Source organism: Toxotes jaculatrix, chromosome 12 (genome assembly GCF_017976425.1).
Source record: "Toxotes jaculatrix isolate fToxJac2 chromosome 12, fToxJac2.pri, whole genome shotgun sequence".
Taxonomy (NCBI): domain Eukaryota; kingdom Metazoa; phylum Chordata; class Actinopteri; family Toxotidae; genus Toxotes; species Toxotes jaculatrix.
In genome coordinates, this window is record NC_054405.1 from 3,216,121 (window position 1) to 3,234,236 (window position 18,116).

General features: G+C 40.6%; 2 protein-coding genes and 1 non-coding gene across 4 annotated transcripts; all 3 read left to right on the top strand.

Annotated features, from left to right (window-relative positions):
• Window positions 1–2,470: 2,470 nt before the first annotated feature.
• LOC121190486 (cytotoxic and regulatory T-cell molecule) lies at window positions 2,471–9,024 on the top strand. 2 transcript variants are annotated; one of them, XM_041051267.1, is made up of 10 exons: window positions 2,471–2,543; window positions 3,853–3,993; window positions 4,138–4,290; window positions 4,421–4,540; window positions 5,311–5,466; window positions 5,938–6,219; window positions 7,191–7,259; window positions 7,390–7,539; window positions 7,797–7,898; window positions 8,656–9,024. In XM_041051267.1, exons 1-10 carry the CDS (start codon window positions 2,498–2,500, stop codon window positions 8,799–8,801), a joined length of 1,365 nt encoding a protein of 454 aa, XP_040907201.1. In that variant the 5' UTR covers window positions 2,471–2,497; the 3' UTR covers window positions 8,802–9,024. The 2 variants fall into 2 exon arrangements, with proteins under 2 accessions (XP_040907201.1, XP_040907202.1); XM_041051268.1 differs by having other exon boundaries at window positions 7,812–7,898.
• A 542-nt stretch (window positions 9,025–9,566) lies between these two features.
• LOC121190485 (heat shock cognate 70 kDa protein) lies at window positions 9,567–14,136 on the top strand. The gene is made up of 9 exons (XM_041051266.1): window positions 9,567–9,715; window positions 10,768–10,977; window positions 11,443–11,648; window positions 11,740–11,892; window positions 12,003–12,558; window positions 12,700–12,902; window positions 13,074–13,272; window positions 13,380–13,612; window positions 13,698–14,136. The coding sequence occupies exons 2-9, from the start codon at window positions 10,773–10,775 to the stop codon at window positions 13,893–13,895; spliced, it is 1,953 nt and encodes a 650-aa protein (XP_040907200.1). The 5' UTR covers window positions 9,567–9,715; window positions 10,768–10,772; the 3' UTR covers window positions 13,896–14,136.
• Window positions 11,240–11,333, top strand: LOC121191322. The gene has a single exon (XR_005895089.1). It is a non-coding gene; the product is annotated as a small nucleolar RNA SNORD14 (small nucleolar RNA).
• Window positions 14,137–18,116: the final 3,980 nt, after the last annotated feature.

An 18,116-nucleotide genomic window follows, 5' to 3' on the forward strand; every position in this document is an offset into this window, starting at 1 on the left:
ATGTCATAGTTCTGTAAATCTCTAGGCTTTAAATTCAGGAGACTGCAGGAGCTTCCACTGTCACAGGTCACTGTTCTCTGTTTGTGCCTGTGATGTGTCTCAGTCATCTGGTCACCTGACTCCACCATCACAAGTGAAACTGCAGCTGCATCACCAACATCACAGGACATACTGTAATCATTGTCACATCAGGGATCGTACCAATGAGGTCATGTTGACTGATTTAATGATAAAACTCTGAATTTTAATCAACAGAGATAACTGAACAGCTACATACAGACTGGTGACAAATTAAAGGAATAAATGAGTGGAGAAACATAATGAATGCAGATGATTCCACACAGGTGTAAAACTAAAATCCCATCATGCTCTGTGGCTTGTGTAAAGATGCTGATCAGGCCCAGTGGATTCTGTTGACAGACAGAATCCTTTTTCAGTATGTTTTGTGTGTGTGTGTGTGTGTATTGCACTGTGCCCCAGCCTTAATCTCGTCAATGCAGCTTCCTCCCTCCTGTGTCCTCTAACTTCCCTTGTAAGTTTGACTTTGACTCATTTCAGTCTGATATGTCTACCTGTCCCCTCTTTGTCCCCACTTTCTTGTCCCTCTGCTTTGCTGATACTAATTTTCATTTCTATCCTTCCTTTCTTTGAAGCCCTCTTTGCCAGCTCATCCACCCTCTCATTCCCCCTCACTCCTGCATGAACTGGAACCTACAGAAATTTTACCTGACCTCCCTGATTTTCTGTTCCGTTCAACATCTCAGCAGTGTCCTCATACTGCACTGCCCTCATAGTGTAGTTCTGGCTTTGTCTTCACCTCAGTTAACATGTAAAAATAAGTGTTTGAAGCTTTCTCAAGAGCCTTTCATCCAAAAAACTTCACAGTGGACGCTGCACCTGCTTTGGTCCTCAGCAACATACTCGCAAAGTTTGAAGTTGATTGGATGAGAAAATCGAACTGCAGGCAGAGTTTCCACCATTCGTCGATAGGTGGGAAAGATGTCAGTGTATGGGGTCGGAAACTGTGGTCGACAGAGCACATTCGGTGGCTGTGATGCTCATACTTAGATGAGTAAAAAAAAAAAGAGCAGCTTTTCTTCTCACAGTTTCACACAGAGGGGTGTTATAGTAAGACTGCGGAACATAAACCCCTCATTACAGAGATGAATGAACATTGGAGAGTTCAGTGGGCACTGGTCCACAGAGGTGTGGAAAAAAGTGATATGGTCAGATGAGTCATACCTCGCCATATTCTCCATGAGTGAGCAAGTGCATGTGTAGAGACCAACAATAGAACTGTACACGCCTGAATGTTTGACCCCTACAGTGAGAGGATCTGGTGGCTCTGGTATGCTGCGGGAGGCAATTTGCTGGTATGGTCTGGGTCCACCTGTCCCCCTGGAGGGAGGGGCCACTGTAAATCAATACAAAATGATCACCATTATCCTATGATGAGACATGTCTGTCCTGATAGGAGGGGTCTCTTCCTGGTGGACTATGCCCCCTCCACAGGCCTTGAGGGGGTCACTGAATGGTTTGAAAATTATGTGATCTGAACCCAGTTGAACACCTGTAGGAGAATCTGGACCAACATGTCAGACAGCATTGTCCTCCACCATCATCAGAACACCAAACTAGGGAGTATCTTTTAGGAGAATGGTGTTCATCCTCCCTGTAGAGTCCAGAAACTTGGAAAATCAATTCTAATGCACACCAAAGCTTCGGCAGATCATGGTGGCCCAGTACTTTACTAAAACACTTGGTTTTCCTTTAATTTGTCGCCTGTCTGTAGGTTAACACCGAAGTACAGATAATAAATGTGGTTTTCAAGGTTTACTGCCATGCCATTTAACCAGTCCAAAAGTACTGAACCAATGATATCATCAATGGAGTGAGGGCAAGATTTCAATACAAAAGTTCATGAAGGTTCGTGTATTTTTGGAATTTTTAAAAAATATCCAGTCCATTGAATACTGTGAAGGTGAGGTGAAACAGACATGTCAGCCTCATGATGACCCTGACAGAAAAGTCCGTGAGTATAACTTATTCTATACTGTCTTCACTTTTGTTTTTATCACTCCCTGCTTTCACATCTTTCCCAGTTCCCACAGGTTGGTAATGCTACGTAGACCTCCTCTACCACAGACCTCTGCAAAGTGATATTCTTGGGATGATTTTCATTATGAAAATCAGCCGATTAAAGATGTTGAATATGAAGCCTTTCAATGTTTTTCATTCAGACACTAAACATGATTGTTGGCTATAATTAATCCAACATTCCCTTTCATTTCAGACCCAAGACCTTATATGGATGAATCCTGAACTATTAACCCTGTACTTTTACGGTGGGGTATTACACGAGAATCCCTTAAATCGAGAAGTCTGTGGAAACCACAGAGCGGTGATGTCACGGAAGGTCCCTTAGCACAAGTACAAATAGATCGAGAGACGAGGAAATGCAACAGTGTGACAGTGTGATTGTTAGTGAGTGACAGAGATGGAACTGAAGCTGCAGCTCAGCGTTTTCATGCTACTCATACAGGGTAGGTTCTTTACTTTCACTACTTTTCTGACTGACATGCTTTGTTATGAAAAGTAAATAATGCTTAAACGAGATGATAAAGAGAATCTGATCATTTAAAACAGCAGATGAGCCTACAGGGAGCAATGACTGTGCCTATGATTTCTTTGTATGTGACAGCTACAGCTGTCAGCTTTCTGTGGCGCTTTGTAATGTTTTAAAGTTTGGTGGTTTATTGTGGAAAATTAGGGGAATTACAAATTCAGGTGCCTCTGGCGAATCAGATGGTTGCATTTATCTACAGTGAAACATGCTAATGTCTGAGCTCAGGCTTCCTGAGGCACTAGATTTATATGTTATATGACAAGATTTTAATTTAGTCATGAGTACCTGAGATTGTAATTCAGTTTCCTCTTGTATCATTTTATTACATTTTATTTACCATTCTAGTTCAGTGTGTTTGTCTATGCATGTCTGCATGTTTGTATGTGAATATATATATATAGTATGTCGCTCTCCTTTTATGTGATGCATATATTTTAGATCACATATAGAATGACATGTTCTTTATAAATCCGGTTTAAAACATTTAAAAAATGGCTCCAACTCACTGACTAGAGAAAACTCTCAAAAACATGTTGCCATTGTAAAAAAAATATATATATTCACTTCCAGTGTTTAGTTAAAGTAGTGGAATATCTGACACACAATCTGTGTGTGAGAAAAGTGTTGATGACCTCTGACCCTTCAAGCCCACTGCCCTTGCGGCTGGTGTCAACATGCCCCCCACGAATGTGTTTTCCAAACAGCTCGTCGATGGAAAGAAAAAGTCCCCAAAGCCCCCATGAACAGCCCACAATGAATTCACAATATAATTTTGTCTCACATTGAAATGACTGACCACATTACTTCCTGTCACAATAGAAATGCATTAGATGTGGGATGTTGAAGGGGGGGGGGGGGGGGGGAGGGGGGGTTCTGCTTCTTTTGCAGCTGCAGTAAAGTGAAGAATATATTTTTTCTTCCTTTCACAACACCTCCACACAGTCACACACACTCACACACACACAGTCCCAGGCCAATGAAATAGAGAGGAATAGATGAGTCAACTTGTAAGAAAGATGGTTTCAACTTCGGACACCTCTGGGTGCGAGGGAGGGAAATGTACTTTCACTGCTCTAGACGGTTTTTTTTTTTTTTTTAATTCCAAAAGACAGTTGATCATGATTTTATGAAATGTTATACGTATTATCAAATGTTATACATGCAAATGACTCTGTGCTCTTAGTGTGAATTTTCAGACTTCAATGTTCCTATTTATTTGCTTTCAGTTTCACTTGCATTGTGGCAGCGTGTGACTGTGAAGAAAGGTCAGACGCTCAACCTAAGCTGCCCCCTTACCAGTGCTCACAAGACCCATGTGGAATGGAAGAACCCGGAAGGATACCTTATGTTCTTCAATCGCAATAAAGGTGAAGATGACATGTCTTGTACTTCAGTCGCAACAACAAATATATCAGCAGCCACACAAATTGTCTGGCCAAAATTGAAAGAATCCGTCAGAGTCTTTCAAAGACATTAAACGTTTTCTTTTTTTTTCTCTGACTTATTTCCAGCTTTAAAGGACAAGCGCTACAGTATCAACAAGCTGTCTGAGTCAGAGTTCACCATCAGTATTTCTAATGTCAACTTCAGAGATGGAGGCAATTACACGTGTTCTCAGTACAGCCAGCACTCCATAGATAAGACAGTGGAGGTGACAGTGCTAGGTGAGTGTAGTGTTACAATTACAGATGACAACAACCTAAACCGTCACTCACCATGAGGGTTATATTGTTAGCTGGATGAGCACTTCAGAAAACTGTAATGACATTTGCTCTGTTGTTGATTCTTGTAAAGGTCATCCCAAAATGAAAGTGACAAAGCATGAAGGAAAGACTCTCATAAAATGCACTGCTGAGGGGAACAACTACGCCCCAGAGATCTCCTGGCAATTAGACAACGGTCCTGAAATTCTGGGTAAGTAGTTAAAAAAGGAAAGTTGTGACCTTTGAATAAAAAACAAAAGCCACGTAGTAATGAAGAAGTGAAGCAAAGTGAGCCCAGAAGGCAACTTAACATGAATCTGACCCACAAAGGCACATCACCTGCCAACTTCACCTGCATGTTTGTGGTGCTGTATCTCTTGGACTACTGTTCTGAACCTCCAGGGCATAAATGCTCCTGCTTAACCAAACCGGTCTGTTTAAGAACAACGGAACGAGCAAAGTGACCCCATGTTTTATATGTTTTTTCCAGTCGCTTTGTGTACAACACAAATAGCAAGTGGAACAGTGGAACACTTCACTGTTTCTGAACACCTAGCTCTTTATACTGGTTGCTGCTTTATTTGATACACCTACACACTTGTAGGTGTATCAAAAGCAGACTCAGTAACCACAGAGTGGGCTTGTCTCTTGATGACGCTACCTGCCACAGTGACAGTAATCATTACTCACATTTGGTGGGTTGGCAGATGCGATTTCAAACCCTGATAAATTAACCATAATTGCCCTTTTAATTGTCCTTTAATGATGTGGCTCAACACTTGTACAAATATGTAAACCCCCTCCTGAGCATCTGTCTTTTCTCGTTTTGAATGCCATGGGTGTATTGTTAAAAATATAAATCTTGATTTTGATCAAATGACTCAGGCGATGTCATGTTAAAATGGGTGTTTGTTGACCAACGTGTACTGATACACCTGCTTCGCCATGGATGCTAATACTAATATCTGTCCCTTTCCACAGCTCATGCCCAAGTCCACCAGGAAGGCAAGAAATATGTCTCTGTGGATATCTTACGTGTTTTCTCAGTGAAGGAGAGAATCCCTGTGAAATGCCTCGTCCGCCATCCAGCTCTGCACACACATCCTCTGATGAACTTTGTCTATATTGGACAAAGCTGTGAGTACAAACTGAAATTTACCTGCTCCCATTTTAATGACTAGAGCTTCAGACCAGCACATTGTATCAACAGCCTATTTCAAACATTAAAAATGTATGAAGTAAAACTTGTTTACTTTGAAGTACTTCTGCATTGAGGGAGATATTGAGGAACAGGGAAAACGCAGTTGTGTCGTCACAAAACAGGGAAAGCACTGGGTTTTTTCTCATGAGTTGCTCCATGACACTGTCCACATCACCAGACTATGAAACTTGACGGACCCGAGAAAAGAAAAAAAAAACACCCTCCATGTAATTTCCTCTTTCTGCATGTTTTAAATAGTCTGGTTTCCTGTATTCTAATTGAAAAAAAAACAGATGCATGCTTTGAAGATTGTTCTGTCAGCATGAAATGTCACTTTGATTTTCTGTGAATTGAATTCTGTTTCCGCTTATTTATAACGTAAACCCTCCCCTCTGTCTCTGTGACAGCAAAAAAGTTCGACCACACCACTGCGACCAGTTCACCCACAGCTCAGCCTCAAGGGTCAACAGGAGTGCTGAGAACAACCAGCAGCTGGGTCGGACATGGAAGAACAACAGTGTACCTCACAACCGGAGACGTGAGTGGGCCTTCATCAGAGAGCTCTACCAAGTCACCAGCTGTGACCTCTTCTCACCTGTCTCCCTCCAATGAGCCAAAGACAGTTACAGAACCCACAAGTTTTCCTATGAACCCTGTTACATCCACAGGCTCACATCTCAGCACCAGTGGTGAGTCAAAGTGTTTTATTTTGTATATGAGATCTGATGAGGGACATAAAAGAAACACTCCTAAAGAAACAGTAGTCACCTAAAAAAGAAAAATTTAAAAACAAAGAATGTTCCATTATTGATATATTTCAGAATAAATGTCACATTAGTTCAAATTGTAAATTGTAAATTATGCCATGGTGATGGCCATGCCAAAGATTGGTGTTCATAAAACATACTGCATGCAGCCATGTTTGTATGAATTTCTTAAAATCTAAAAAAAAGGAAAGTGACTTCTACACTGTGAATATTGCCATGGTTAAGTGTCCTTAAATGGGTTTACCTCATACTACAGTTTTTATTTACTGCTCTGCAAGTGAACCATCGGAGTAAAACTGTCAGTGCGTGGGATGGAAATTACAGATATCTTAGCTTTCACAGTGCCTTCGCAGAGGTTGTTTAACCACCAGTGTAGTTGTGATACCACCAGTTCTGTTTCCTGTGACGGAAGTCTCAGAATACGGTGTGACACTGTGTTAAATGTTTTCATAAATTATGTGGATGGAACTGCGAGACTGTGTGTAGGTGATGTTTTTTTTTTTCTGTGATGTATGCTGAACATCATCAAAGATTTGATATTCCAACTCAAGAAAGTGCTTTATATTTTCTGAAATATTTGAAGATAAATAGGGTTTGATATTAAAAAGTGACTGCTTGTCTTCAGGCTAAACAGAAACTGTCTTCACCTTTTCTGGCTTATGTTTTCTGTTGAGGTTTTATATATTAAAATGAGTAATGAGTAATGCCAGCACATGTATGATATCCTGTTTATTGTAAGATTATATGTAAAATTATTCTTGACTGCTACCATCTAGTGGCAATTATGAACAACTGAACTACAACTGGGTTGTTATTTAAGGGGGCTGACTTGACTTGTGCTGCAGCATATTTAAGCTAATGATTATATCTTCCTTCTTCCTAATTCCTCAAAGGCTGGATGTCTGTGTCTGAGACGACAGTGGAGATCACATCCAACAACAGTACAGAGGGAAACAGAACAGGTAATTAAATACTGTTCACAGCATGGCTAACATGATAATTCAGTTCATGCACGTAGTAAAAATGTGTGATAGGCTTTTAAATGCGATTAAGGTTTTGGTGAATAACGAGAAACATTCTGTCCATTTTCAGGGAGTAATAATGACTCAAGGATGCAGAGAGAAGGTGAAGGAAGTTCATCATTACTGGTCTTCCTGGTGACGTGCCTGATCTTCGCTCTGCTGGTGGTGGTCATTTTTTTTGCCATCAAACTGAGGAGAGCCCACATCCTATGGAAGAGAGGTGAGCAGATCACATTCCCAGTTTGTGTGTGTGTGTGTGTGCGTGTTTCTCATCATGCACACACACAAAATTAGATTGAAGCTGCTGTTAGTTTGAACTTTAGTCAGTGCAGGGTCATAAACACATGAAGGAAATCCTTGGTGCTGTTTTTACTCTGGCATATGATAAAATATAACAGGAAATAAATTACACGTAGACTCTCTCAAAACCATGAACTTTCTGTTTGAAATGTATTTTTAAAAAAAAACATATCACAGTTTTTTTTGTTACAGAGAATGAAGACTCCGATCCGTCAGAAGAGAGCAATAAATCAAAAGCAAGCCAGGAGGAGAGGAACTCCCAAGGACAAAGACGAAGAGGTACATTGATAATTCATCACGATTTTTAAAGCTTCTGTTCAGAAGAAAATGTACTGAGAAACATTTGGCTGGCAGACACTCTAATTCCAATTTCTCCTGCTCCTATGACAAGCTTTGTGAATTAAAACCATGGATCTTTTACAGAAATTTTGTGCTGTGGGTTGAAATTCAGTGTGATTATTATTGATTGTAACTTAGCTTTAGTAAAATGAATGAAGCTCATGAAACATGATTAGGTGGAGATTGCTCACTGTTGCCCTTAGGAAAAGACATGTTTTCACCTGTCACTGTTGGAAAATTAAAGTCCTTCATGCCCAGATTTAAGAGAGAGAGAGAGAGAAAGGCAAGGGGTGAACTAATAATAATACAAACAATAACAGTGAAACTAATGATGGAAATGATAGATTTACATATTTCGGAAGCTAAATTATGGAAACCAAAAAGAAATAATTGGTCTCATTCATCATTTTCAAACATGTAATTCTATTGACACACAAAAATAGGCACTCTGTTATAATATTTGACCTGACATGCTCACATATCACATTCATTTTCAAGCCACTGCATTTGATTTCAAACCAGGCCTTCTTGATTCAACAAATTCAACAAAGAAATTCTGCAGTTCAAGCACTGTCTCTGATGACACACTCGTCTTTCCACAGAAAAGGGTCTGGTTAATAGAGAAGTAACCTGTTTTTGTTTTTGCAATCAATCATGATTGTGACATGCTCTCTCTCTCTCTCTTTCTCTCTCACAGGGCTCTGCAACACTGCATTCACACAGTACGTCTCTGAAGAGCCAGTGATGACTTCAGTAGTAAACACAGGTGCAATGACAGCGACAGAGAGGCAAACCCTATCTCAAACTTCAGCCAGATGTGACATAAAGGAAACAGATCTATAGCAGATTTGTAAAAGATGGCATTTATAATATCATCAGCACCATAATGTTGCTCATGGGTTAAGCTGATAAGCTTTTTTTTTTACTGCACTTGTAACAAAAATTGTATGTTTACACAGAAAAGAATGTGGTAACACATTGTTAATAACTGTAGTACTGTACTGTACTGTATATATACTGTATAAATTATATGTTTATATGTACCAATAAATTATATTTTTTGCTATAACTACTTTGTTTTTGTTATCTGTAGGCTATCATTTGCGACTGTTTTTTCATAAAGTGCCATCACGTGATGTGACAAGCATTTTCATCAAATAGCCTATTCCATACACACACACGCTGAAATTATTAAAATACCTTTTAACATACTTTATCTTTAAAAAAAAAACAAAAAAAAAAAAAAAAAAAAACATAATGATATTGATTCTATCAGTATAAAAATATCTCCAGATGTATCCTGTGTAACACTACAGGCCTATAAGCTACAAATACTAATAATCGTTTGGCCCTTTCTAACCGCCATGGGTACTAGTTTTACTTTCTCAAATTTTCCATAGGGTAAGAGTATAAGATTATTCTCCTGTATAATTAAATGCATATCTGTCTTATGAGTATGAAGTACCTCCAGACAAGGTTACCGCGTTACATGCGGTCACGCACAGTGATTATGAAAGGCGGACAATAAAACAGGAAGTAGGCTGCATCGTCCTAGCGTCGTTAAAGAGACTAAACGTCATTGGTGGACCGCTGAAGGAAAGACTCAAAGAGTCTGTGATTGGCTGCTGTGCCGGTCATATATAAGCTTCCGATAACTGGTCGTCTTCCTTTTCCTTCTCATACCGGCAAGGACAGGTCCACCTCGCCGCTCTCCATCCTAATATAACACCTAAAGTCATCCGCGGTTTAACAGTTCGGTGAGTTGTTCTTTGATAAATCTAAAATAATATACCTTTACATATATATATCTATGTAAATTGGTAAAACCGGTCACATCCTTCGTTGTTTGCTTCAGTGGCCCCGGCATTTTGCTCATTCACGTTATTTTCTGATACAAAATGGACCGAAGAAAGCTTTGCTTTTAAATTACTGGCGTTGAACGTAAACGATGTCGGTGCTTAACGATTGAAAGGATTGTGATTCATATGCACATTGCCTGTTATCACGAGATCAATGGCTGCGTTAGCTAACGTTAGCTTCTTAGCAGAGCGGTGGGGGTGGGGGTACAGACATTCGAGAATGTTCTCGAACAACCAGTATCAAGGTAGCGGGAGTGAACAGACTTCCGGTTGCGCTTTCAGACTAAAACTCCTTTTGAGTCGCCGAGCGTATTAATTTCACTTACTGGCAGTGTGTTGCGGTTTGGTTTGTCACTTTTATGACCCAGCTGATTCATAATAAAATATAATTTGTGGCTTACATTTTTTTTCAAGTTGTTTTTCTTATTTCCTGTGTGAACTGTTTGTGCTAAATTTGACGACTCATTCTCGCATAGTCAGAGCTAGCGCCATGCTTCTGTTATCCCTGTTTTTTGCGGCGTGGTTAGCTCCTAGGTTCGTTAGCACAATAAACGATTTTTATGCTTTCATGTGTAACACTATAATGACACACTGTTTTAAGTTTAAATTAAAGACAATGCTATTGAGTGCGATTGGCTTAAAACTTATCAGTTGAAGAAATGTTTGTGTCCTTTATGCAGTCTTGTGTTAAAATTGGATCACATTGCTCAACCTTACTTCTGCTGCCATTATTTCCCTTGTCAGACTGTCACAAATATTAAAGATAAAACTGCATGTATTTGAATTTGGCACTGTTGGAGGTTGCAGTATTTTAGTTGGTCTTTTAGACAAACTACTTGACTGTACACATTAAATATGTTAAGTTGTTAACTTCATATTTACTTTAAAATTAATGAAATCCGAGAGATTAATAATATCCACAAATTTAACTTTTTTTTTTTTTCCATCAGGAATCATGTCTAAGGGACCAGCAGTTGGCATCGACCTTGGGACCACCTACTCCTGTGTTGGTGTGTTCCAGCATGGCAAAGTTGAAATCATTGCCAATGACCAGGGCAACAGGACCACACCCAGCTATGTGGCCTTCACAGACACTGAGAGGCTGATTGGAGATGCAGCCAAGAATCAGGTTGCCATGAACCCCACCAACACAGTCTTTGGTAAGAATTAAGTTTTCAGTATTGATAAATTGTGGACTTGTGGTCTTGTCTCATTCTTGTCACGCTCACATGCTGAAAGTCGGCAACATATTTATTAAATCATTAAAGTTTGAACCTACTTGCTTATCATAAAGTGACAGGCACCTGTGTCAATAGGCTAACAATTTTAGCATCAACACCTTAAGTCCTGTGAACTCAAGGCAAGGATAATAAAAGACTGACAATGTCCAGTGATCCTAAGTGACCCTATGAAAGAACCCTACCACTGTGATGACGATTTTTCCTGCCATTCGTAGTTTCCACCAGAGGTCGAAAGACCAAAGATGGCCAAAATCCTTCCTTGGATGTCTGAGTGGTGTTAATGGAAACCCATACTGTACCCAATTTTATTTTATTTTATTTATTTTTTTTTTTAAATAAAAATCCAAACTTTTTTTTTTTTTTTTTTTTTTTTTTTTTTTTCAGATGCCAAAAGGCTGATTGGCCGCAGGTTTGACGACACAGTTGTACAGTCAGATATGAAGCACTGGCCATTTGCTGTCATCAATGACAACACTCGCCCCAAGGTTCAAGTTGAGTACAAGGGTGAGACAAAGTCCTTCTACCCAGAGGAGATCTCTTCCATGGTGCTGACAAAGATGAAGGAGATTGCTGAAGCCTACCTCGGAAAAGTATGTTCTTATTTGGCACAGTTCTGAAAACAAAACTACAAAGCCTGCTAGTTTTAGCATTTATACTAATGTTTGACTTATTTCCTTTCAGACTGTCAACAATGCTGTAATTACAGTCCCGGCCTACTTCAATGACTCTCAGCGCCAGGCCACTAAGGATGCCGGAACAATCTCTGGCCTCAACGTTTTGCGTATCATCAATGAACCAACCGCTGCTGCCATTGCCTATGGGTTGGACAAAAAGGTAATTAAAACTTGAAACTTCATTTACCCTTTAATGTTCTGTGTATATGAAGAATTTGACACGGTTCATCAAAGTTGAGTAGCTTTGATAAATGTTGACACTAATTTCAGGTTGGGTCTGAGAGGAACGTTCTCATCTTTGATCTTGGTGGTGGAACCTTCGATGTGTCCATCCTGACCATCGAGGATGGCATCTTTGAGGTCAAGTCCACTGCTGGAGACACTCATCTTGGTGGGGAAGACTTCGACAACCGCATGGTCAACCACTTCATCGCAGAGTTCAAGCGCAAGTTCAAGAAGGACATCAGCGACAACAAGAGGGCTGTCCGTCGTCTCCGCACCGCCTGCGAGAGGGCAAAGCGCACACTGTCTTCCAGCACCCAGGCCAGCATTGAAATCGATTCTCTGTACGAGGGAGTTGACTTCTACACCTCCATCACCAGGGCTCGCTTTGAGGAGCTCAATGCTGACCTCTTCCGTGGCACTTTGGACCCCGTGGAGAAGTCTCTCCGTGACGCCAAGATGGACAAAGGCCAGATTCATGACATTGTGTTGGTCGGTGGCTCCACCCGTATCCCCAAGATCCAGAAACTGCTCCAGGACTTCTTCAACGGAAAGGAGCTCAACAAGAGCATCAACCCAGATGAAGCTGTGGCCTACGGAGCTGGTGAGTGTTGTTAGCCAAATGATGCCCTCCCATGCAAGTGCATGCATAATGAGATGAACACATCTGTGGCTGCTGACAATCATGGTTACTCATGACCCAGACTTAAATTTCTAACTTTTTTTTTGTTTTTTGTCTTAACAGCTGTCCAGGCTGCCATCCTGTCTGGCGACAAGTCTGAGAATGTGCAGGACTTGCTGCTTCTGGATGTCACCCCTCTGTCCCTGGGTATTGAGACTGCTGGAGGTGTCATGACTGTCCTGATCAAACGTAACACCACCATTCCTACAAAGCAGACCCAGACCTTCACCACCTACTCTGATAACCAGCCTGGTGTGCTCATCCAGGTAAGCACAACATCATTACGCCTGTCTGTTTGACAGAGATGGCATTTATTCCTGCCATCCATAGCTTCTGTCAGAGGTTGCAGGACCAAAGATGGTGGGTGAGGGAAATAAAGATGGCAGAACTGTGACGCAGTGTCAGAATTGTCTGCTAACTCTGCATATTTCCAACAGGTTTATGAGGGAGAGCGTGCTATGACAAAGGACAACAACCTGCTGGGCAAGTTTGAGCTGACAGGCATCCCTCCTGCTCCCCGTGGTGTTCCCCAGATCGAGGTGACATTTGATATTGATGCCAACGGCATCATGAATGTCTCTGCTGTTGACAAGAGCACTGGAAAGGAGAACAAGATCACCATCACCAATGACAAGGGTATAAAATGATAAAAATTTAAAAAAAATACTGTCTAACTCAAATGTAGCTGCAGTGCTGTCCCAACAAGAAATGATTAAATGCTAATCTGGTCTATTTTATGACAGGTCGTCTGAGCAAGGAGGACATTGAACGCATGGTCCAGGAAGCTGAGAAGTACAAGGCTGAGGATGATGTCCAGCGTGACAAGGTGTCTGCTAAGAACGGCCTGGAGTCATATGCTTTCAACATGAAGTCGACTGTGGAGGATGAGAAACTTGCTGGCAAGATCAGCGATGATGACAAGCAGAAGATCTTGGACAAGTGTAACGAGGTCATCAGCTGGCTTGACAAGAACCAGGTAAATACTCAGCTTTTTAAAATATTTTCAAACTGATTTTAACGTCAAGAGTTTGCCTGAACACTGCACTATTCTTGTTCTGCAGACTGCTGAGAAGGATGAATATGAGCATCAACAGAAGGAGCTGGAGAAGGTGTGCAACCCCATCATCACCAAGCTGTACCAGAGTGCTGGTGGCATGCCTGGTGGTATGCCAGAGGGCATGCCAGGCGGCTTCCCTGGCGCTGGTGGTGCTGCTCCTGGTGGTGGCTCCTCTGGACCAACCATTGAGGAGGTGGATTAAATATTCCATCATTTCACCTGCTACCTCTGAGATGTTTTCTAAGAAAGGAACCCTCTTATAGCACAAGTTACAACAAGCTAAAGAGTGTAATTTAACTAAGTCAAAACAGGGTTCAGGGATCACATTATTGCATCATTTGCAACAGCTTGTAGTTGGCTCAGTTGAGCGTTGGTTGACATGTATGGAAAAGTGTTTTATATACTGAGATGTCACCCCCTTGACAATAAATCTTGTAACCCTCTCCTTGTCCATTTGTGCTTTTTTTTTTTTTTTTTTTCACATTCCGAGCTCTGTAAGCAGTCTTTGAAATACCATCAGGTCTGAACCGCAAAATACCGCTCACTTCACGGTATTTCAAAGACGGCTTACAGAGCTCGTCCGCGTGTGGACCGTGAACGTGGCTTAGTGACCTTCCTGTAACTCAGGGGTGTCCAAACTGTTCCACAAAGGGCCGTGTGGCTGCAGGTTTTTGCACCAGCACACCAGACTTGACTCATTTAATCAACTGATCTCAGTCTCGAGACAGTTGATTGGTCAAACTGTGTGCTCCTCATTGGTTGGAACAAAAACCTGCAGCCACACGGCCCTTTGTGGAACAGTTTGGACACCCCTGCTGTAACTGAATGTTAAAGTAGTTAAAATATTTGTTTTGCAGTTGCGACAATAAAACGCGAATTCCCTCAGCAGGAAGTCCCTACCTGTAAAGTCATAAAATGTCAGGAATCCGTTTGTGTGTTTTATTTCAGGGGTCTTGAAATGTGCACGCCTGCTCGTCATAGGAGCCATTATACATTTTTAGTGCCACCTCAGTTTTTAGCCGTGAGAAAATGTCTGCCGTTTCCCACGGTATATTCTTTCATGCCTGACCTCAGTTGTTGAAAGTCGGAGCCTCTGTGAGGGGCACTTGAAGGCAGCATACGTGGGCTGCGTTAAATTCATGTTTACATTAATGTTAACCCCAACCTAACCTTATCCGTACCCCTGACCAGTTGTGTGTTATGATGCTTCACCTGACCCCAGCCTTATCCTAACCCAGAGGTGTCCGAACTGTTCCGCAAAGGGACATGTTGCTGCAGGTTTTTGTTCCAACCAATCAAGAGCACACAGTTTGACCAATCAGCTGTCTGAAGTCTGAGATCAGTTGATTAAATGAGTCAAGTCTGGTGTGCTGCTGCTTGGTTGGAACACAAACCTGCAGCCACACGACCCATTGTGGAACTGTTTGGACATCTCTGTCCTAACCTCCAACCACCTTCCTCCTCTGCAGCTGCCGAGTCTTTGAATCATGCTGGAGACGTGTTGGCAAGCGTGTTTGCGTCACGTTCCCATGGTTGCAATGCAGCGTCGAGTACGGAGAGAGGAAAACAGGTGAGTGTTTGAACGAATTCTCTTACTTTACTATCTGAATGTTTAATTAACACGACACAGTTCAGCACTATTTGAATTGTTACTGTAAATACAAGAAAGCAGCTCTTAGTTTCTTAGTTTATACCCCATACGTTAGAGTCATTTGGCAAAATTTACAACGCTAAGCTATTAACTGACGGATAAAGCTAGCTTGAATAACATCGTCAAGCAACGGCAAAAAGCAATAAACTCCACGTTTTACTGTATACAATGTCTGTCTTTACCATATGAAAAATACAATTCGATTTTTCTCTGTATTTCACTTGGCCTAATTAAAGGCAGACATTTTGACTTGTCAAATATATGTTTAATTCATATAATTGGATTGGTTGTTCCAAGATGCAGTCCATTTAGGTGAGTAAGCCCCTGGGTCCCAGTATTGCTGCACTTCAGGCTCGCGAGGCCGTGGCCTAGTGGGACAGCTAAAGGAGCCATAATTGTCATTGGCTCCACCCTTCCTTTTTTCTGCAGTGATAAGTCACTAAGTTCTGTTTTTTCTTATGGCACAGTCAGACCAAAATTTGTTTCCCATTCATATCTGTGTGGAACAAGAAACATTAGTTTACATTTTGTATGGGGGCGTTTATTTTAACAAAACTATTTACAGATATGAGTGGACAGTTGTGTCACACACCACCTGTTCTAATGCACATACATAAAGAACTTCCTTTAAGTGGGGTATGCATGGGTGGAGAATTGAGCCTTGATTTATGGTTACCACAGGGACACAGGTAGTCTGTGTATTTTGCTTGCAGTAGCTAAACTGAAGCAACACCCATATTCAATTTTCTTGTGTTGGTGAATTTAAAAAATAGTGTTTGTTCAAATGGTGTAGCTGTTTAAAGTGCAACATTTTTCTGCCATCCCATTTTGGGATGTTGTATGTTTCTCAATTCAGGAATAACCCCTAGACTACAGGTTTCCTTTGGGATCAGATGAGGCATTCCCAAATCATCAGATCTCTTCAGTTAATGCACCCAATTATTTGTTTACATAATTGTGAGGGATCCTGAATTTAATGGAAATAATATTTTGATTATCAATTTTGTATCAGTCAATCTGTGAATGATAGTATTTTTTTTAAAAGGACAAATCAATAACTGAAATTAGGTTCATTTCATTTTGGGTCATTGACCATATCTGAGGGTGAATCAAAATGAGTTTATCTGTCATGCTCTGTTATGATAAAGGTTTTTCTGTATTTTGCTTCCCAAAACATGAAAAAGACCAATCTACAGTCTGATATGGAAAAATAAAACTCTTTATCTTAACAAACTGATATTAAATCTATGGTTGGAGACTTAATTTTAGTTCATGTGGCTCCACCTTGTGGAACAACAGAATAACTACAGTTAACAGGAAAACAAAGCTATAGGCAAAATGTTTAAAGTTTCATCATGGTTGTACAGGAGAAAACAAAAATCAGAATAAGTGACAGAAATATAATATGTGCACTAAATGCTACATAAATAATCTCTGGCGAAATATCTGATAAGTTCAGCATTGTCATCATTATGGCTGACTATCACAGTCATTTGTGTAAATGGAAAAATTAGAAACCCTCACTGACTTGGTTTATAAATGAGTTTAAGAATGATTTTTCTTTATTGATATTAACTGAAAAACACCAGCCAATACAAAGTTTGTCAAGCTGTGTCTTAGTTTCTAATGCTTTGACCACAACTTTGTATTTTATATATATATATTTTTTAAAATGATTTTTGCCTCCTCATTGGTCATCTTGCAAGCTGTCAGATGGGTCTCCAGGATATGTCTTATAGCAAATCTTCCTATATGCTGCTCATATTATTTTGCCATGCAATTGTACATGATTATAAACAATCCATATTACCTGAATGAGAGGTGAAAGTTCAATCAGAGTGACCTCTGCACAGAGCGAAGGAGGCAGTACAGTTTGTGACTGGAAGGGAAAGTGTTTCACCTTGTTCCACATACGCATGAACTTTGGCCTGACTGCAGCATTACTCACTCCCTCACTCACTGATTTCTAATTTCTAACTGGCCAAGCGATTGGATTTGGATTATCCAGGCACCAGGCTCGCAGGTGTAAATGAAACAATGAATGATGGCTGAATTCCATTTAGATGTTTCAGTTTCAGTTTCAGTGCAATACCAGGGTATTGTGTGTTCAATATAATGTGAGCCCAAGGTCACGCCATGTAGTTTATATCATAAATATGAGCATCTGAGCAGGAGAAATCATTTGCCTCAAGCCTCTGACTTGTACTTCCCAATCAGAGATATTGAGAATTTCTGCCACTTTGTGAAAGGAACTACAGACATGTAAACAGACTGTTAGCAGAATGGCTGCAAAGGCACCCTTGCAGCAGCTACATCAAAAAAAAAAATTCTATTTTAACACTAATATAATTCATTCTTCCCATTCTGCCGACATTGCCTGAATGCAGTGCTACTGGAACCCTTGAACTGAGCCCTTTTGGATATTATTAGTAATACCTGGATTCTTCCTACTATGGGTCTTCAGGTTGTCTGCTGTGACAAAAGCCTGTAAAGATTCCTCTCTGATAGTTTCCAGCAGCAGTTGAATGATGTGCCATACATATTCCAAGTGACATGTAGAAACCTGGGTTTGTAAGCAAAGTGACTACTTAACCATTTCTTCATAACTGTGACTTGGCTGCAGAAATGAAGTCCAATTCCTCATCTGAGGCTGGTAGAACAAACTATGCCAACATTGTACTGCGTATAAAAGATTAATCAAAAGACTGCCAGTGTTCTCATAAATAAAAATTATGATTTTCACAACCTCATAGATAACCAGATCTTCATGAA